Source organism: Cetorhinus maximus, chromosome 22, assembly GCF_964194155.1.
Source record: "Cetorhinus maximus chromosome 22, sCetMax3.hap1.1, whole genome shotgun sequence".
Taxonomy (NCBI): domain Eukaryota; kingdom Metazoa; phylum Chordata; class Chondrichthyes; order Lamniformes; family Cetorhinidae; genus Cetorhinus; species Cetorhinus maximus.
In genome coordinates, this window is record NC_135900.1 from 8,265,334 (window position 1) to 8,286,404 (window position 21,071).

General features: G+C 43.7%; 2 protein-coding genes across 5 annotated transcripts in view; one reads left to right on the plus strand and one right to left on the minus strand.

Annotated features, from left to right (window-relative positions):
* The first annotated feature begins 1,229 nt into the window (after window positions 1-1,229).
* On the plus strand, window positions 1,230-10,501 carry rlig1 (RNA 5'-phosphate and 3'-OH ligase 1). 2 transcript variants are annotated; one of them, XM_078567746.1, is made up of 7 exons: window positions 1,230-1,274; window positions 3,615-3,732; window positions 6,336-6,428; window positions 7,216-7,332; window positions 7,444-7,638; window positions 8,491-8,660; window positions 9,733-10,501. In XM_078567746.1, exons 1-7 carry the CDS (start codon window positions 1,233-1,235, stop codon window positions 9,928-9,930), a joined length of 933 nt encoding a protein of 310 aa, XP_078423872.1. In that variant the 5' UTR covers window positions 1,230-1,232; the 3' UTR covers window positions 9,931-10,501. The 2 variants fall into 2 exon arrangements, with proteins under 2 accessions (XP_078423872.1, XP_078423871.1); XM_078567745.1 differs by having other exon boundaries at window positions 1,241-1,616.
* A 7,304-nt stretch (window positions 10,502-17,805) lies between these two features.
* Window positions 17,806-21,071, minus strand: part of cep290 (centrosomal protein 290) — a 126,416-nt gene continuing 123,150 nt past the window's right edge. For 2 of the 3 annotated variants that reach the window (XM_078567760.1, XM_078567759.1), the window contains one exon: window positions 19,348-19,674. In XM_078567760.1, coding sequence (XP_078423886.1) covers window positions 19,486-19,674 — 189 coding nt within the window. In that variant the 3' untranslated portion in view covers window positions 19,348-19,485. Of the gene's footprint in view, window positions 19,675-21,071 lie in introns of all 3 variants that reach the window. The other variant, XM_078567761.1, reaches the window with a different exon arrangement.

Sequence of the window (21,071 nt, forward strand, 5' to 3'; positions counted from 1 at the left end):
ACCATCACCACATGGAGGGTATTAGAGGCTTTTAAAAGGTTCATGGAGAGACAGCTTAGGGGGAGGAGGAGGGGGTGGGCCCTGAAAAATGTTGCATTTAAATAGCATCTCAAATCTGAAAATTCTGTGACAAAGTGTGAGGCTAACCATCTATCCATCTCTCTTGCCTCCCATCCCACCTATAATTGAAACAACATTTACACCACAGAAACACACCATTTGGCTTAACTAGTCTTTAGGGTCCACACAAGCCTCTGCTCACCCCATCTGACCAGAATGACCAGATTTTCAAAAGTGCAAACCGGGAATCCCTCGCAACATGAACTGATTTCCCTCTGCAGCTCCTCAGATGCAGTACCTTCTCCATTTTGTACTTCTTGAAGTGGTCTTAAATCGGTATCTTTTCTTCCTTTCAAAGTCCCTGCCAAGTCGTGAGGAAATCGTGCACTGGGAATGTAAACAACTCAAGACAAGTGCCTCCTGCCACCTGTTTTCCGCCCGCCTCACCCAGAAGTGCTTTCCACTCATTATCCTGTAGGACAAAAAGGACACAAACTGCCAACTGTGGGCAAAGCGTCACATGAGCAGGTCAGAGACTAGGAATCCTGTGATGAGTAATTCACCTCTTGACTCCCCAAAGCCTGTCCACCATCTACAAGGCACAAGTCAGGACTATGATGGAATACTCTCCCACTTGCCTGGATGAGTGCAGCTCCAACAACACTCAAGAAGCTTGACACCATCCAGGACAGAGCAGCCCGCTTGATTGGCACCCCATCCACAAACATTCACTTGTTTCACTCCAACACCGAGGCACAGTGGCGGCAGTGTGTACCATCTACAAGATGCACTGCAGGAATTCACCAAGGCTCCTTACACAGCACCTTCCAAACCCACGACCATCTCGTAAAAGACGAAAGATTTATACTATCTGAAGAGAAACCAAACCATCTAGAATGACGAGGGCAGCAGATGGATGGGAACACCAGCACCTGGAAGTTCCCCTCCAAGCCACTCACCATCCTGACTTGGAATAAAAAGAAATCGCCTCCTCCACTGCCTGTGTTGCAAGTTCCACATTCTAAACACTCGTCCTCAAGTCTGGTTGCGCTGCCATTCTGCAAAAAGCCCTGTGTTAGCGCCAGTATTGCTGTATCAAGGTTGCCACTGAGGCTTTTCTTTTTTGCTGGGTCAAGACTCTCACTCACACACACACACAGCTGCTCATGCGCATGCGCCTGGGAGGCAACTGTAGCAAATGTGGGAGATTCGGTGTAAATATCCCGGTGTAAGAAAAGGGGGGCGAGGCGGGGCGGGGAGGCGCAAAGACGGGGCAAGTATCGGCGGAGCAGCTCAGTGCAGAGTGTTGGAGCGTTTGCATTGGTTTCCTGGCTGCATTAATCGGCTTTTAGTCGCTGTGTGTGTGTGCAGGGGTCGGGGGTGGAGGCCGGACCGGCTCCTGGTGCTGGTTACTCCCCGCACTCTGCGCTCTTCCAGCCGGGGAGGGTAGGTGGGGGGGAGAAGCTATGCAACAGCCGGGCTCGGTGCAGCAGAAAATCCCCTGCGCTTTCAGCACTCAGGTCAGGGATGAGCCGGGAACCAAGCGGGCCAACCAGGTAAGAAGCAGCGGCCGGTGGAAGGAAACTGCAAGATTTATTAAGCTTATTAAACTTTAGCATCGCATCCGGAGCAAAGGGTGCAAACTGCAGGGTTTTAGTTTCAACCAGTTTGCACTGTAATTCCCACAGCCTCTGTCCTCTCTCTGTTCCTTGCCTTCACCCAGCGATGCTGATTTAATTTGAGAATCTGCCCAGGATCCAGAGGGATTCCATCAGAGATTCCCCCCCCCCTGGAGGAAGGAGACTTGCATTTATATGGCGCCTTTCCCACATCACACCCCCCACCCCCCCAAAAAAAAAGCTTTACAGCCAGTGAAGTGCTTTAGAAAGCATATAGCCTCTGCTGTAAGGTGGAAGCCAATTTGTGCACAGCAAGCTCCCACAGCCAGTAGTGTGATAAATGACTAGATCATTGTTTTGTTGGATGTTGGCCATACTTAATGGAAAAAAAAGTTGCCGGAGTAAGGTCACTTGGCCTCAGGGGCCTGCTCCACCATCGATAAGATCATAGCTGATCTTCCACCTCAACTGCACCTTCTTGAAGTTTCTGCATATCCCTTAAAACCCCCCCTTAGCAACAAGGACAAGGGGGTTAAATCTAAAAATTATGAGCTAGACGTTTGAAGAGTGAAATTGGGAAACACTTCCACAAACAAAGGGCGGTGAAATTTGTAACTCCTTCTAATCTGAGGTTAACAGATTTTTGCCAGTCAGAGGTATTAATGGGCACGGGTTAAAGGCGGGTCTGTGGAGTGAGGTCACAGATCGGCCACAGTCTGGTTGAATGAAAGAACAGGTTCAAGGGACTAAATGGCCTCCCACTCCTATGACCACCTCAGGCAATTGAAACCAATCCAGCAGATCACTCAGACTAATTATTGTCTATTCGTCATTGGACTAGCTAGATGATCCCAAAGGCTAGGACAACCATGGAAACAGAGCAAAGTAGTTCCTGAATGTAAAATTTGTAGGGCTACAGAGACATGGGAGAGGTGGGGGGGAGAGTGGGATTAATAGGGAAACTCATTCAAAGAGCTGACATGGGCACAATGGGCTGAATGGCCCTCAGTGCAGTAGGATTCTATGAGGAAGATTGTTGTGAATAGAAGCAGCAAATCCTTGTTTCTCTTTGAATAGTGCTTGGGGATTCCGCTCGTACAATTCCAGATCTCTCCGTTGCTTTTTCTATTTGAGAATCTGGTTTTTTTAAAAAAAGGAAGATTTGTTTGGACAAAACCAGCGGTCCATTTGTGAATGCTTCCGAAAAGTGTAGGAAATTATATTAAACCTTTATAAAACGCTGGTTCGGCAGCAACCGGAGTGTTGTGTCCAGTTTTGAGCATCACGCTTTGGGAAGGATGTGAAGGCTTTGGAGAGAGTGTGGAAAATATTCATGAGAATGGTTACAGGGATGAGGAACTTCAGTTATGAAGATAGATTGGAAAAGTTGGAACTGTTTCCTTAGAGAGAAAAAGGCTGAGAAGAGATTTGATAGAGGTATTCAAAATCGTGAGGGTTCTGGGCAGAGTCCGTAGGGAAAATCTCTTCCCATTGGTGGAAGGATTGAGAATGAGAGCGCACAGAGCTAAGTAATTGGCAAAGGGAGCAATGGAGACATGAGAAAAAACCTTTTCATGCAGCGAGTGGTTAGGATCTGGAACACACTGCCTGAGAGTGGTGGAGCCAGGTGCAATTGAGGCATTCAAAAGGGATTTGGATCATTATTCGAAAAAGAAAATTTTGCAGGAAAAAGGGGAGTGGCACCAGGGGAATTGCTCCTTCAGAGGGCCAGTACAGACACAACAGGCTGAATAGCCTCCTCCTGTGCTGTAACCATTCTATGATCCTATGTAGGAACTGCTTGCCCAGTTGTTTTACTTCAGGCATTTGACCAGGTCACCCTGTGGTTACTTCCAAACTGACCGGATTGTTTCCTCCGTCCAACCTGTTCATACTCCATTGGGACAGACCCTTCACTCATGAACTTGTTTTCAGTCTTTCAGAGTTTTGGCTACTGGAGAGCTGAGTTTGAAGGCACTGGAAGCAGATATACACCATGCGATCGCCACAGAGAAAGTGGACGGATCCTGCTGCTACATCACTAAATACAAAGGTAACATAACAGACACACCTTAGTTATAAAAAGGGAATGAAGTGATTTTAAAGTTGATAAAATGTGCAATATAGCATAGGCAGTGGCATAGTGATAATATTACTGGACTAGTGATCCAGAGGCCCGGAATAATGATCCAGAGACATGAGTTCGAAACCCACCCTGGCATCTGGGGGAATTTAAAGGCAAATAATTAATGAATGTGGAATAAACAGTCGCTTGATAATACAGAACTTGAATAACACTGAAAAGAGAGGCATGTCGCTGTAGCTTTTCACCTTGCACTCATCAGGACAAACACAAGAATGTTATCGTGCTACCACTCGAGAACAGGTTAAAGAAGCTGTTCCATGATGCTATTATGTAGTGACTCTGCGAGCGGTATTTTCCACTAACAGAATGCTGCCATCAGTCCAAAAAGATGTTCTGCCAACCGCAGAATTGAGCAACATTGTGTATGAATTTTGTTGCCGCTGTGATGCCAGGTACTTAGGCCGTACGTCCCAGTGTTTGACTGATCGAATCAAACAGCCTGTCCCTTTGGTTATTCGTAATAGGTAGAGTACAGACCGTACTCAACCATCCCGTGTTTTGAAAAACCCAAAACAAAACGTCTGCTGTTAGGTGTGATTCCGCGATTGGGCAGCACTTGCTGAACAATCCTGAGTGCGCTAATGGCTACACCAGTGATCAATTTAAGATGATCAGTTGAGCTCGTAACGTGGCTCATTTACGCTTGCTAGAAGTGACATGCATTCTTACACACCCGTTCTCCGCAAACAAAAGGAATATATCCAATCCTTGCTCCTTTTTTGAATTTGAGCTTTGGGAGCCCAGAGCTCCTCATTGCCATGGAGAACGTAATGCCTGGGCCAGTCAGAGTCGAGTTGCCAACCAATCAGCACCCTTTCCTCCTGTAGTATAAATTGCTGTGATCGTTTGAAATTTGGCATTCTTGTATTTGTCCTGATGATGAGTGCAAGACAAAGAGCTTCGGCAACATGTCTCTTTTTAGAAATCTGGAATAAAAAGCTCATCTCGTTAATAAATGCTCGTCTCATTAATAATGATCGTGAAACTACTGAATTGTCGTAAAAACACATCAGGGTCTCTAATGTCCTTACGCAGTCTGTTCTACATCTGACAGCAGACACACTGCAATGTGGTTGAATTTTAACTGCCCTGTGAAATGGTTGTATCAACCATTGCAGGAAAAAGCACTGTGGGTGTACCTACACCACACAGACTGCAGCGGTTCAAGAAGGCAGTTCACCAGCATCTTCTCAAGGGCAATTAAGGATGGGCAATAAATTCTGGCAAGAACGAATTAAAAAAATTCTGTGTGAAATCTGCACAGAAATCTATACAATATTTAGCAGGACATTCGGAAGGATTCAACGTTAACTCTGTTTCTCTCTCCACAGAAGTCCTGCTGAGATTTTCCAGCACTTACTGTTTTTATTTCAGATCTCCAGCGTCTGCAGTATTTTGCTTTCATTTTAGCAGATATATGTTAACTGCTAGTAATCTATTTTTAAAACTTTTATAACATTTTAGGTAGTAAACCCTTTTGGCCTGTCTCAAAGGCCTTCACATCCTTCCTAATGTGTGGGGCTCACAAAACTGCAGCTGAGGCTTAACTATAAATTTTATAAAGGTTTAGCAAAACTTGCTTTTGTGCTCTGTGCTTCAGTTTATAAAGCTGAGGATCCCATGTGCCTCCTCAACTTCTCTTGCGTCATTCAAAGACTTTATGTATAGCCCCAGGATTCAATCTTGCACCCTCTTTAGAATTGTACCAATTAGTTCCTATCGCATCTCCTCATTCTTCCTTCCAACATCAATTACTTCACGCTTTCCTGTGTTAAATTTAATTTGCCATGTGTCTGCCCATTTCACCAGTCTGCATCCTCCTGATGTTTGCTATTTTCCTGTTTGCCGTTCACTACATTTCTGTATTTGTACTTTGACACGCAGTAATCCCACTTGCCAATAGCCTGTGCATTTGAACTCAATGGTTATCCATTCGTGGTTTGATTGTTGTTGGACCTGTTGGACAGTGATGCACTACACTAGGTTATTGTGACAGTTTTAAAAAAATTTGTTCATGGGGTGTGGGCATCGCTGGCTGAGTCAGCATTTATTGCCCATCCCTAATTGCCCTCGAGAACTGAGTGACTTGCTGGGCCATTTCAGAGGGCACTTAAGTGTCAACCACATTGCTGTGGATTGGAATCACACGTAACAGCAGATTTCTTTCCCTAAAGGGCATTTTATGATAATTGACAATGGTTTCGTGGTCATCGTTAGACCTTCTAATTCCGGATTTTTTATTGAATTCAAATTTCAACTTCTGCCATGGTGGGATTTGAACCTGGGTCCCCAAAGCATTACCCTGGGCACCTGGAGCACTAGTCCAGTGACAATACCACTATGGCACCGCCTCACCAAATAATTTGTGGTAAGCTCTGTGAGAGAGTTATCTGGCCTCTCTCTTGTGCTGTAAAGCTCTGAAATCCCAATACTTTTATCCTTTCTGTGTCGTTTTGATTAATGGGCAGAGTTCAGTTGGTTAATTAATGTTTGATTGTGAATGTTGTCAGATTTGCCGTATCTCTGGGCTCGATTGGACAGGAAACCTACCAAACAAGCAGAGAAGCGATTCAGGAAATTTCAGACTTCCAAAACCAGCACCGGTAATGACAGCATTTTTCCTTCTCCCTGTTCTGTTTCAAGCAACAATTTATTGCAATTTTTAAAAGTACTTGGCCCTTTTCTTTTCAGTGAATAGTTGAGACAAACACTCTTGCGTATTAGAGATGTTTTGAAAGGGCCCCACCTTCTCCATCTCTCAACTTTGAGCTGGGGTTTTGTATTGAGGGAAAGGGAATGGCATTGAGATTGACACAGTTGTCTCGGTATTATCTCTGTGACCTCCTCCAGCCCTACAACCCTCCAAGATCCCTTCCTTCCTCGAACCCTTTGTCCACCTACCCCACCCCGCCATAGGCGGCCGTGTCTTCAGCTGCCTGGGTCCTAAGCCCTGGAATTCTCTTCCTACACCTTCTCGCCCCTCCTCGTCACTTGCCTCCTTCGAGACGCTCGGTAATACCCCTTTGAGCAAGATTTTTGCCATCTGCCCTAATATCTATTTAAGTAGCTCGGTGTCAATATTTTGTATTGATTTGTTAAAGGTGCTTTATAAATGCATGTTCTTGGACAGATTGTCGTTAGGTTTCTATGTTCGCACCCAGCCGAGGTTGGAAAATCCCAGTCCTTGTGTGCGTCACTGTTTATGTAAACAGTAAACTGAACAACCTGTCATAACAGAGGGCAGATATTTGACGTGATAGTTAATATTAGTAATGAAGGGAGGTAGCTAGCTAATTCCTACTTGCCATCACTTTGTAAGCAATGTGACTGCGCATGAATCGGGTGCAGTAACTCCAGGCTCTCTCACGCACCGTTTGTTTTACTCTTCAGAGTTCACTTGGAATCTCGACGATGACTTCAGGACAGTTAGCGATTCCTGGATCCCGGCCCATGGAGTGCTGCAAATAAACGGTCGACAGCAACCAGATGAAAACGGGCACATTCCTGGTACGAGGAAACAAGTTTTTAGTCACTAGATGACGTTGCCTCAAGGCTCTTCAAGTGGGCTTTATAGAAATTTATTTTCATTCCTCCTTTTGCCTCCAAACATTTCCAAAGGTTGGATTCCAGTCGAGAAAGGGAGCAAACCCTACTGCTGGCACCTTTCCACTGTGAATTATGATACGGGATTAGCTCTGGTTTTGAAACCCTGCTCAGAGAAGAATCTTCTAGAAATTACCATGGTTCCATTAGTGGAGCTTCTGGAACAAACCTTGGAGCTTGTAGGAACACATATTAACGGCAACCCATACGGTAGGCAAACTCTATTTTAGTTTGTGCGCGTAGTCATTTATCTTTAATCTGACCTCTTGGCCTGTCAGCCGTGGGTTGCCTTCTTGCCACTGAATCAAGAAGTCACGGGTTCAAGTCCCCAGTCCAGAGACGTGAGTGCTTAATCCCAGGAGTGCTGCATTGTTGAGCGTGTCATCATCCGGATCAGCACTTCCTCAGTACTGCACTGGGAGCCCCTGCCTGAATTTTGTGCTGAAGTCCGGAACCCGCAACCTTCCGACTCAGCTGAGAGTGCTACCCACTGAATCACAGCGGGTACCCGAAGGGGTGTCTGTTTGAAGGAATGTGGATCAGAGAGTTAGGGGTTGGTGAGATAAAGAGGAGGAAACTGATTCAAAAGCATTATGAAAAAATACAGGATGAATAAAATGCTTCTTTCTACATAAGATGGAGAAAAATCATTCATGGAAGAATAGATCAGTCAGATGCAGCAAAGTAAGTTCAGCCATAGCGAGATTAACTGGTCTCCCATCCTGTTTATTGTTTGTGGGAGTTTGCTGCAGCTGATCTCATAGTGAGAGCATGTTAAAAGTAATGCATTAGTTGTCAATACTCTAGGATGTCCTAAGAATGGGAAAGGAGCCACATAAATTTGAGTTCCTTTTTTCACCGGCATTTTATCAAGTATCTTCTCAAAACTGCAGCTGGCAAAAACTTTGGATAGAGGCAAGTGGGGCAGGAATATTCCTCACCGTGATGGTTTTGGTTGACTATTTTTCAAATTTTTTTCACCTCATCTTAATCCCTTGGTTGGATGTGTGAAGTGTTAGTAAACGTGAAACTGACAAGTCTTCACTCTTAATCCTGCTCCAGGGCTGGGAAACAAAAGGCGACCTGTCCATTTCCTGATTCCTCATGGATCCCTGCAGATTGAGAAACCTCTGACCCTTAAACTCATGGATCTGATCTCATGGTTTGTGGAAAGCCCAGAGGGGAAAGTCGAAGGCATTGTGTGGCACTGCACAAATGGAGTATTAATCAAAGTAAGTGAAAGATCAGAGTATAATTCCTGCACCATTGTTTTGGGAAAACTGAAAGGTGACATATCCTTGATATTGTAGTTTGAGCTTTAGAATAAAGTGTATTTTTTTCTAATTGAAAAATTGAGTGAGTGCGTGAGCTCATACTTAGAATCATAGAATAGTTATTGCACAGAAGGAGGCCATTTGGCCCAGTGTGTCCATGCTGGCTCTCTGCAAGAGCAACTCAGCTAGTCCCATTCTCCTTTTCTTTGTAGCTTTCCAATTTTTTCTATTCAGACAACGATCCAATTTTCTTGTGAGAGCCAAGATTGAATCTGCCCCCACCACACATTCAGGCAGTACTAAACTGTTTAATGATCTGTTCTCCTGAGATGGGAGTCAAGGTATTAATATTCCTTTGACATGAGCTGAGCACCAGGTGACATGTCTCCTGATGGAGGATCAGAACTGCCTTCAGCGGCTGACTCGGTGAACATTTCATGCCTGAGGCAGGCAGGTCATTTCTACTGGGAACACGGACTCAGTACTGGGACCTGTCGCTTCTCACTTGACTCTAGGTGATTCAGCGTACCAGTGTTCCATAGGCTGGGGTGCAAATGGACTCCGCCAATGTTAGTAGGCTGAGAGATTTTTGCTGGTTAAACTCCTGGATTGCTCGCTTATTCTTGGCTATGATGTGTTGCTTTCTGGATAAGAGAAATGTGCCTCTGTGTTTATGCACTCTTATCAAACAAATAATGCATGGTTTGTAGATTTCAGCACCTTGAAATTGTGATTCATGTTTTTCTTCAGTGTGGTTTGAATTTCATTATCCTGTGTTATATGAGTGAATTTGCTCAGTGATTGGATCCTTGCTCTGTTGCCCCAGACTTCACCTTGTTTTTATCAGTATGGTAGGGGGTCCTCACAGCTTTGTATACTGTGGAGGCCTTGAGGCTATGCTGTATATGCTGAGTTAGTTCCAAATCTCATGGGTTTTTATTCAGTTTTGTTTCACATCTTTATATATGTTGCAGTCGTGAATTGGAGATCACCTTTCCAAATGGTTAACGCTTATCTTCCTCACTTCCAGCTTCATCGTCACCATTTGGGTTTACAGTGGCCAGTGCCAGACCCGTATTTGACTGCCCGCCCTTTATCCATTAATGTTGATCTAACTGAGTACGAGTGCGATCTTGAAACGAAGTCATCGTTTCTGGTCTTTGCAAGGCTCAACGGGAAGCAGTTTGACTACTTCAAAGACATTCACTGGGAAGACGTTGAAAATTAATACTTTACTGCATTAGTCATGAAATTCCAGTTCAGCAGGTTGGCGTTTGAAAGGCAGCAGTGGCTTGTGTGTTAATAGGATTGTGGGACTGTGGTTGGACTGTTAGGTCCGCCGTGATGATGTCTTTGCTCTCAGTCCCTGCCCATGGAATGTTGCAAACCAGAATGTTAAAACATTTCTTTTTACATGAACTGAAAATGGTGAGCTGCAACATTTTAATGTAAAAATAGTCATATATAATTATGTGAAGGAAAATCCCAAAGCTGGCACAAGCTATTTACACGACTTATTTATGTTGGTGGGTTAACTACCATTTCGACCAGGTGGGTGAACAAAGTCCATGTTTGATAGTTTAAGATTAATGATCCAAACACTACATTGAACCAGACTTATTTCCTCAAAACTATACTATCCTGCTAGGTCCATGCATGTAAACATTGACAGACTGTTAGATTTTTGTATTTTAATGCAGTGTGTTGCTGCTATTTCTATCTTTAAAAATCTGTAACTTGGATGTGTTGCTTTTGGAAAAATGCATGTATTAAACCTTGCCCTTGGTTTGTAGGATTGGAAACTTGGTTCAGTCACCGCAGTGTTATTTACAGTGTATTAGTGATTCCTAATTCTCCACTCTCTGCTGGAGAAAATGTTTTCTAAAGTTCTTTTTTTAAAAAAAAAAGCTTTTTTATTCATGATAGGAACATAGGACAGAGGAGCAGGAGTAGGCCATTTGGCCCATGGAGCCTGTTTCGCCATTCAATTAGATCATGGCTGATCATCTACCTCAACGCCACTAACCCATATCCCTTGATGTCATTAATATCTAGAAATCTATCCATCTCGGTTTTGAACATGCTCAATGTTTGAGCTTCCACAGCCCTCTGGGGTAGAGAATTCCAAAGATTCACCACCCTCTGAGTGAAGAAATTCCTCCTCATCTCAGTCCAAAATGGCCTACCCCTTATTCTGAGACAGTGTCCGCTGGTTCTGGACTGACCAGCCACGGGAAACACCCTATCCATATCCACCCTGTCACACCCTGTAAGAATTTTGTAAGTTTCAATGAGATCACCTCATTCTTTGAAACTCAAGAGAATATAGGGCCAGCCTCCTTAATATCTCCTCATAAGACAATCATCCTGCCATCCTAGGAATCAGTCTGGTGAACCATAGAAAAGTTACAGCACAGAAGGAGGCCATTCGGCCCATCTTGTCCATGCCAGCCCGAGGACACCCAGGTGCCCTTTCTAATCCCACTTTCCTGCACCCGGCCCATAGCCCTGCAGCTTACAGCACTGTAGGTGCAGATCCAGGTACTTTTTAAAAGAGTTTAAAGTTTCTGCCTCTACCACCAACTTGGGCAGCAAATTCCAGACACCCACTACCCTCTGCGTAAAAAAACCTTTGCACACCCTCCATGGCAAGTATATCCTTCCCTATAAGGAGATCAAAATTATACACAATATTCCAGACACAGTCTCACCAAGGCTTTCCTATTTGCTAGCTGCAGCTTCACACTGGTTTTTAGTGACTTAGCAACAAGAGCAATCAGGTCCCTTTGGACATCAACACTTCCCAACCTCTCACCGTTTAAGAAATACTCTGCTTTTTTGTTTTTTCTATCAAAGTGCATAACTTCACACTTATTCAGATTATATTCCATCTCCATGTTCTTGCCCATTCTGTAGCCTGTCCAAGTCCCCTTGAAGTTTCCTTGCATCCGCCTCGCAATTTACATTCTCATCTAGTTTTGTGCCATCAGCAAACTTGGAAATATTTCATATGGTCCCTACATCCAAATCGCTTATATAGATTATGAATGGCTGTGGCCCCAGCACTGATCCTTGCGGTACCCCACTAGTAACAGCCTGCCATCCTGAGAATGACCTGTTTATTCCTACTCTGTTTTCTGTCCGTTAACTAATTCTCAGTCCATACCAGCGTATTATCCCCAATCTCATGTGCTCTAATTTTGTTTATGAACATGTATGGGATCTTATCAAAAGCCTCCTGAAAATCTAAATACACCACATCCACTGGTTACCAGTAACATTCCAAAAAAATCCAACAGGTTTGTCAAACATAATTTCCCTTTCTTTTTTTTCCATTCATTCACGGGATGTGAGCTTTGCTGGCAGGGCCAACATTTATTGCCCATCCCTAGTTGCTCTTGAGGGCTGTGGAAGCTCAATCATTGAGCATGTTCAAGACAGAAATCGATAGATTTTTGGATACTAAAGGCATCCCTAGTTGCCCTTCATAAATCCACATTGATGCTGCCTGATCATATCATTAATTTCCAAGTGTCTAGTTATCACAGTGACGGTGAAGAAACGGTGATATAGTTCCAAGTCAGGATGGTGAGTGACTTGAAGGAGGACTTGCAGGTGATACTGTTCCCATGCATCTACTGCCCATAACCTTCGAGGTGGCACTTCTTGGCTGTGACTTCCATCTACCCCAGTTTTATATTCAGTTATTGCTTCTGCAAACCTCAAATGGCAAATACTAATTGAAATCACAATTAACCCAGGCAATGCTTTTGAAGAGGTTGCCACTGAAAAAAAAAAATTCTTTTTCGAATATTGATCATTTCATTTCATTTCATTTATTTTCCTGGATAAGAAGTATCTTTATATGGTAGTACTGGAGATTCAGTGTTAACTGCAGTATTGTGGATTGTTTGAGCCAGTCTTTACATCATAGAATGAGACAGCACAGAAGGATGACATTTGGCTCATTGTGCTTGTGCTGACTCTTTGGTAGAACGAGGTAATTAATCCCACCCCAGGACTTGATGGAAAGAAAGGTACATTCATAATGCAGCCAAACAGAGAGATTATCAACCTGCAAACCCTTCCAAACCCCTATAGCAGACGGTAAGGCGATAAACCAGAACCGTGTGGTAGCTGCAGCGCAACAGCCTCCCCCTGTTAAAAGACTCCATGCATGTTCTTGCCACAGGCTCCATGGCAAGTGTCATTGTCGCTTCAAGGGGCTGCTAGAAAGAGAAAGATAGAGAGGTTCTTTTGCCAATTACCTGAAATCTTTGTCATCTGGGCAGCAACTTTCTGCCACTGGAAAGTTTTTCCTTAGTGACTCGATTAAAACAAAGCATGATTTTGAACACATTCCAAACACAATGGTCTACAGCTAGCTAGCACCACTCGTGAAGTTTGGATCATGTCAGGTTGGGACTGTATGAAAGACGTGTATCATTTTACTTTTTGATTCCTTTCAAAGTACTGCCATTCAGCTCAAGTAAACCTTAAATTAATTGCGGATTGAAAGATGTTTAGCGTTTTCTTTTTCTGAAGTAAAACTTCAGAGCCAGTACTGGGGGCGTGTAACACTTTTAGAGGTGCTGTCTTTTGGATGAGATGTAAAAATCGATGTTCCGTCTGCCCTCTCAGGATCATCCTGATCCCGCCACACTATTTCCAAGAGCAGCAGTGTTCTCCCTGGTGTCGAGGCCAATACTTAGCCCTCAGCCAACACCTAGAACAGATGAACTGTTTGTTTATTTCATTGCTTTTTTTTTGTGGGATCTTGCTGTTAATTGGCTGGAAAGCACTTTGGGACATCCAATTGATGTGAGACAGTGCTATAGACTTATATACAGCACAGAAGGACACCATTCGGCCCATTGTTTCCACACCGGTCAACAAAGATCTGACGACACTAATCCCATTTTCCAGGGCTTGGCCCATAGGTATATAATGTAAAAGCAACTTTTTAAAATTTATTCAATTCATCAGTTCAGTTTCCTGCCTATTCATTGAAAACACATTTTACGAGAGCCAAAATACTTGTTGCCTTCACAAATAGGAATTGCTGCATAAGGATCAAGACACAAATGTCCTTTAGGGAAGGAAATCTGCCATCCTTACCTGGTCTGGCCTACATGTGACTCCTGACCCACAGCAATGTGGTTGGCTCTGAAATGGCTGAGCAAGCCACTCAGTTGTATCAAACCGCTACAAAGTCTCAAAAAAGGAATGAAACCGGAGAGACCAACCAACATCGACCTTGGAACCGGAAACGACAACAACAAACTCAGCCCTGTCGACCCTACAACATTCTGCTTACTAACATGGGGCTAGTGCCAAAATTGGGAGAGCTGTCTCACAGACTAGTCAAGCAACAGCCTGACACAGTCATCCTCATGGTATCATATCTTACAGATAATGTCCCAGACACCACCATCACCATCCCTGGGAATGTCCTGTCCCACCAGCAGGACAGACCCAGCAGAGGTGGTGGCACAGTGGTATACAGTTGGGAGGGAGTTGCCCTGGGAGTCCTCAACATCGACTCTGGACCCCATTAAGTCTCATGGTATCAGGTCGAACATGGGCAAGGAAACCTCCTGATGATTACCACGTACTGCCCTCTCTAGCTGATGAATCAGTGCTACTCCATGTTGAACACCACTTGGTGGAAGCATTGAGGGTGGCGAGGGTGCAGAATGTACTCATGGGTCCATGACAGCATCAGTAGGAGTAGCCACCTCACAGTTGTTGTGGAGATGAAGTCCTGCCTTCACATTGAGGACACCCTCCATCGTGTTGTGTGGCACTACCACCATGTTAAATGGTATAGATTTCGAACAGATCTAGCAACTCAAGACTGGGATCCATGAGGCGCTGTGGGCCATCAGCAGCAGCAGAATTTTACTCAAACACAAACTGTAATCTCATGGCCCGGAATATTCCCCACTCTACCATTACCATCAAGCCAGGGTATCAACCCTGGTTCAAAGAAGAGTGCAAGAGGGCATGCCAGGAGCAGCACCAGGCATACCTATGAATCTAAACACAGGACTACTTGCATGCCATACAGCATAAGCAGCAAGTGATAGATAGAGTTCAGCAATCCCACAACCAACGGATCAAATCTAAACTCTGCAGTCCTGCCACATCCAGTCGTGAATGGTGGTGGACAATTAAACAACTCACTGGAGGGGGAGGCTCCACAGATATCCCCATCCTCAATGATGGGGGAGCCCAACACATCAGTGAAAAAGATAAGGCTGAAGCATTTGTTAAAATCTTCAGCTGAAAGTGCCGAGTGGATGATCCATCTTGGCCTTCTCTGGAGGTCCCCAGCATCACAGATGACTGTCTTCCGCTAATTTGATTCACTCCACATGATATCAAGAAATGGCTGAAGGCACTGGATACTGCAAAAGCTATGGGTCCGGACAATATTCCAGCAATAGTACTGGAGACTTGTGCTCCAGAACTTGCAGCGCCCCTAGCCAAGCTGTTCCAGTACAGCTACAACATTGGCATCTACCCATGTGGTATATGGAAAATTGCCAGGTTTGTCCTGTACATAAAAAGCAGGACAAATCCAACCCAGCCAATTACCGCCCCATCAGTCTACTCTCAATCATCAGTAAAGTAATGGAAGGGGTCATCAACAATGCTATCAAGCAGCACTTGCTTAGCAATAACCTGCTCACTGATACCCAATTGGGTTCCACCAGGGTCACTCAGCTCCTGACATTACAGCCTTGCTTCAAACATGGACAAAGGTGCCGAACTCCCAAGGTGAGGTGAGAGTGACTGCCCTTGACATCAAGGCCGCATTTGACCGAGTGTGGCATCAAGGAGCCCTAGCAAAACTGGAGTCAATGAGAATCAGGGGGAAAACTCTCCACTGGTTGGAGTCATACCTAGCACAAAGGAAGATGGTTGTGGTTGTTGGAGGTCAGTCATCTCAGCTCCAGGACATCACTGAAGGAGTTCCGCAGAGTAGTGTCCTAGGCCCAACCATCTTCAGCTGCTTCATCAATGACCTTCCTTCCATCTAAAGGTCAGAAGTGGGGATATTCGCTGATAATTGCACAATGTTCAGCACCACTCACTGCATTTGGACATGGACTACTTCAATATCTGAGGAGTTGCAAGACCTGGACAATATCCAGGCTTGGGCTGACAAGTGGCATGTAACTTTCATGCCCCACGAGTGCCAGGCCATGACCATCTCCAACAAGAGAGAATCTAATCATCGCTCCTGGACGTTCAATGGCATTACCATCACTGAATCTCCCACTATCAACATGGGGGTTACCATTGACCAGAAACTGAATTAGCCATATAAATACTGTGGCTACAAGACCGGGTCAGAGGCTAGGAATCCTGTGACAAGTAACTCACAACCTGACACCCCAAAGCCTGTCCAGCATCTACAAGGCACAAGTCAGGAGTGTGATGGAATATTCCCCACTTGCCTGGATGAGTGCAGCTTCCACAGCACCCGAGAAGCTGGACACTGTCCAGGACAAAGCAGCCTATTTGATTGGCACCACATCCACAAACATTCACTCTCTCCACCACCGATGGACAGTAGCAGCAGTGTGTACCACCTACAAGATGCACTGCAGGAATTCACCAAGGCTCCTCTGACAGCACCTTCCAAATCCACGACCACTACCATCTAGAAGGACAAGGGCAGCAGATAGATGGGAACACCACCTCCTGGCAGTTCCCCTCCAAGTCACTCACCATCCTGACTTGGAAATATATCGCCGTTCCTTCACTGTCGCTGGGTCAAAATCCTGGAACTCCCTTCCTAACAGCACTGTGGGTGTACCTACACCACATGGCCTGCAGTGGTTCAAGAAGGCAGCTCACCAACACCTTCTCAAGGGCAGCTAGGGATGGGCAATAAATGCTGGCCCAGCCAGCAAAGCCCACATCCTGTGAATGAATAAAAGGAAACAGTAGCTGCCTTCTCGGGGAGCTTCACTTCAAGGTTCTGCTCAGTTCCATTTACTGAAAATAACATTGGGAACATATTGTGCCTACACACTGGAAGCAACAACTTGTATTTATATAGCACCTTTAACATAGCAAAATGCCCAAGGTCCCTGATAGGAGTGATTATCAAAGAAAATTTGACAGCGAGTCATATGAGGAGATACCAGGGCAGATAATCAAAAGCTTGGTTGAAGAGGTATGTTTTAAGGAGTGTCTTAAAGGAGGAGGAAGAGCTGAAGGAGTTTAGGGAGGGAATTCCAGAGCTTTAGGCCCTGGCAGCTGAAGGCACAGCCACCAATAGTGGAGCAATTTAAATTAACGGATACACAAGAGGTCAGAAATTAAGGAGTGCCGAGATCTCAGTGTGTTATAGGGCTGGGAGAGTTAAAAGCAAGGCACCCAGATAAGGGAAAAAGGAGTCAGTGCTGGGGAGACATGGTCAATGTGTTTTGAAGGTACAGGAGTTAAGTTTTTGCAGGATTACAAGCAGGGATGTTGAAGAGACATTGCTCCCATAATTATACTCAATTATAGAATACTGTGGAACCATTTTTCCTGGCCTTTTTCCAAGTTGGATTTTCAAAGCTTGTCAAAGTGGAATTATTTGAACTCTATTTTAAAAGTTACATTAGCAACAGGGTGATTCCTTCTTCCTAATCTGGTGCTGGTGAAGGTTAATGTGCAGGGCAGTTCCGTTGTCAATGAGTAAAGAGCCCTTTACAGTGTTCTTGAGATCTGCTGATAAGCAACATTCACCTATAGGTAGAGAGTTAAGATTGGTATCAAGAGTATAAACATACTTTTCATAGTCAGGAGGAAAGACTCTGGCTGGTGATGCTCATTGTGAATCAGAGGGGTTTTAAATTGGGGATGTTTGCAAATAGGAGCTAAACAGGGAAAAGCAGGTGATGGTATTCACCCATTTTATATCATAACTTGGGCGAATGAGTATCCCAACCAAATTGCTATTCCTTCAGACTCATCAGTTTATCTAAGTGACACCGTAAATAAATAATGGTTTTGTTCATTTGGTTTCAAAAGTATGTACACATTGCATTCTGTTCCATGTATAAAACCATCCACAAAGATTCAACTTCCATACCAGATATTACAGCGTGTTACCTCAATAAAATTTTAATATTACTCTTTTTAATAAAAATGAGAAATGTTTGTGTTAGGAAATGGAAAACATTCTCCTTTCAAATGTCAGCATCAAACACTCCCCAAATTAGATAGAGCTAAACTCCCTCTATGACCTATTTTCAATTGTAAATGACATGTAATAAATAACAAAACCTTCTACTATAGAAATCTCAACAGTACAAGAAATGATCTAATACGTATAAATAAACTCTACGAAAATACTTTTCATTTTTCTTCAATGTGACTACTTAGTAATATTTTGAAAAATAGGTGATTAGAATCTTTGTTTACACAAAATATTCTGGATGCTGTCCTCAGCTAAAAGTAATGACCAATAAACAGCTATTCCAGTACTGAGTGAGAATTTGCAGAGCAAATCTTCAATCTCTAAATGTATCATCAGTCCCTGTTCCTGTATGTTTGTGTGTGCGTGTGTCTCTGTTTGTGTCTATATTTGAGGGCAAATGTGTCATTATGTGCACAATCAGCATAACGTGCAAATGGGTTGCGGGCAACCGAAACAAAGAATTGTTGGGGGGGGGGGGGGGGGGAGCTGGTGGCGGGGGAGAGGTGTGCCAATCAGCTTGTACTTCCACAAGACGGTACAAGAAAGATGTGACTGTCAGACATGTGACAGGATATAGCATTATTCCTTAGAAAACAGCTGAATGGACCAGCCTGTAAACTTCCACCTCCATTACGGACCCTAACTTATTCTCCAGCGGTCTCACTAACAAAGTTACTGCGCTGACACTAGGTTGTCACTCACAAACTTTGTCCTTCAGTTAGAAGGGTGGGAAGAATCTGTGGTCGATTTCAAATAAAAATGCGCTGCTACCTTCTTCCTGACGATACTGTTGAGGGCTGAGTGTTCTGTTGGGTAAATGGGTTGGACCATGACTACCAAGAGGGGATTCACCACTCAGCTGGGATTTGCTTTGTTGATGTCAGTTATGGGAATCATATTAATGGACAAACTTAGGAATCCCAGAGAGGAACTGTCTGAAGTGAGAAGCAACATGGCTCCTTCACGATGTTCCTTTCAGCAGAGTCTGCTTTCTAAATGGACCAGTAACAAATGTCACTGCAGCTTTTATGTCAAAGATCTGAAATATTTGGTCTCCATGGGAAAGTGAAAAACACAAACTTTAAAACCCCCACCAAGTTAAGGAAACAGAGTTTTGGATTAATGAAAAAAATCTTTGTATTTGCTTCTCCTTCCTCACTTCCCCCCTCTTCTGGACATTAATCTCCCTTAAACTGAGAAAGTAAAACAGCCTCACAGTGATTGGTAAATAAGTGAAGCAAAGTTAGGTGGTAGAAATCTGGAACTCTTCCTCCAAAAGGCTGTGACTGCTGGGGACAACTGGAGCTTTCAAAACTGAGATTAATAGATATTTGTTGGGTAATTGTATCTTCCGGATATGGAGCAAAGGTGGGTAAATGGAGGTGTACAGATCAGGCATGATCTGACTGAATGGTGGAGCAGGTCTGAGAGGCTCTGAAGTATTATAAATTATTTCAGTTAAGGATGCACTTGAAAGACTTAAATAGATTTTGTTTTGAGAGACATCAAATTCAACAACTGTAACAATGAACTAATTTGAATGGTGATAGCTGTTCGCTAATATCTTTGTGACACATCTTAATCAATGGAAACATTTTCTGGAATAGTCACTTGGACTCCAAACTGCTCCGCTAGTTTCTTTAGTTGTTCTTCAAGAAGAATGTTCCGTTTAACTTCCTGATTGTAGTTGAATTTCAAGTCCTCAAGCTCTTCAAAAAAGGAAGGGTCAAAGTTCTTGAGTTCCTTTTTCAACCTCTTTATTTCTTCCTAGAAACCAAGAGGATAATTAGATTATTGTGTAAATAAAGTTTAAAACAATTTGGGAACTTTTAATAAAACTTATTAGTGGGATTGAATTCTGATTTTCTTGCCATTCTGAAGATACTTTCCTGTGATTTTTCTTTAATGTTCAAGATTCCAGCTGTAATACACTATATTACAGTGTCAATAGAGAATAATACAATTCCAATGAATATAGCCAGTTTTCTGCTAACAAATCCTTATAAGTTTGGTGACCCGGTTTCACCAACGCCTGCCCCTTCACACTGCCCTCTAGAAACTGCCCCAGCTTCTACTTCCAAACAGCAAAAGTGAGCATAGTGGTTATGTTACAGGATGAGTAATTCAGAGGCCTGGACTAAAGATCTACAGACATGAGTTCAAATCCCGCTGCAGCAACTGGGGAATTTAAATTCAATTAAATACATCTGGAATTAAAAAGCTAGTATCAGTAATGGTGACCATGAAATTAGTGAACCAGATGGGTTTTTATGCCAATCAAAAAATGTTCTTTAGGGAAAGAAATCAACTGTCCTTACCTGGACTGTTGTACGTGACTCCAGTCCACATCAATGTGGTTGATTCTTAACTTCAATAAGCAAGCCACTCAGGTTTCAAGGTGGCTCACCACCACCTTCTCAAGGGCAAAGGAAAGAGCAATAAGTACTGACTTTGCCAATGATGCCCACATCACTAACCTCGTTCAAACTGGCTTCTGACTGACCTCTTCAGCTGCGACCAACACCACCATGGGTATCAGGTGCCTGGGAAGACCATCATCTCTGACTTCCTCTCTAAGTCATACCCCATTGGACATATACCAGCCATTCCTTCATCAAAGCTGGGTCAAAATCTTGGAACTTCCTCCCTAACAGCACGGTGGGTGTACCTACACCTCATCGACTGCATTGGTTTAAAAAGGTGATTCAGTGCTAACTTTGAGGGCGTTTATAGATGGGCAATAAATATTGGCCTTGCCAGCAATGCTTATGTCCCCTGAATGAATAAAAAAATCTTTAATTCCAGTCTTATTCTAGTTGCTGTTACATCTGGTTACATTCAAGCTTCTACCTGTTTTTTCCATAATAATCAGGGCAGCTAAGATTGAGTGATGGGTGGTGTCTTGACTGCCAATAAAAAGAAATTCTGGTTGGTGCTGTTTTACCCATCCAATCAGTAGGCAATATGACTAGGCAACAATCAAAGACCTTCAGAAATATTGTGCTGTTTAATAGGAAGGTGCAGATTCTGTACTGCTCTGCTAAAATACAAAAATTTGGAATTGCTCATCAGCTTTAAGCAATTTTACGAGGTTCATTATGGGAGCAGTCTTGCTGAGAATATAAATACGAGATGGGCTTTTCAGATGGTGAAGTTGTGTTAGA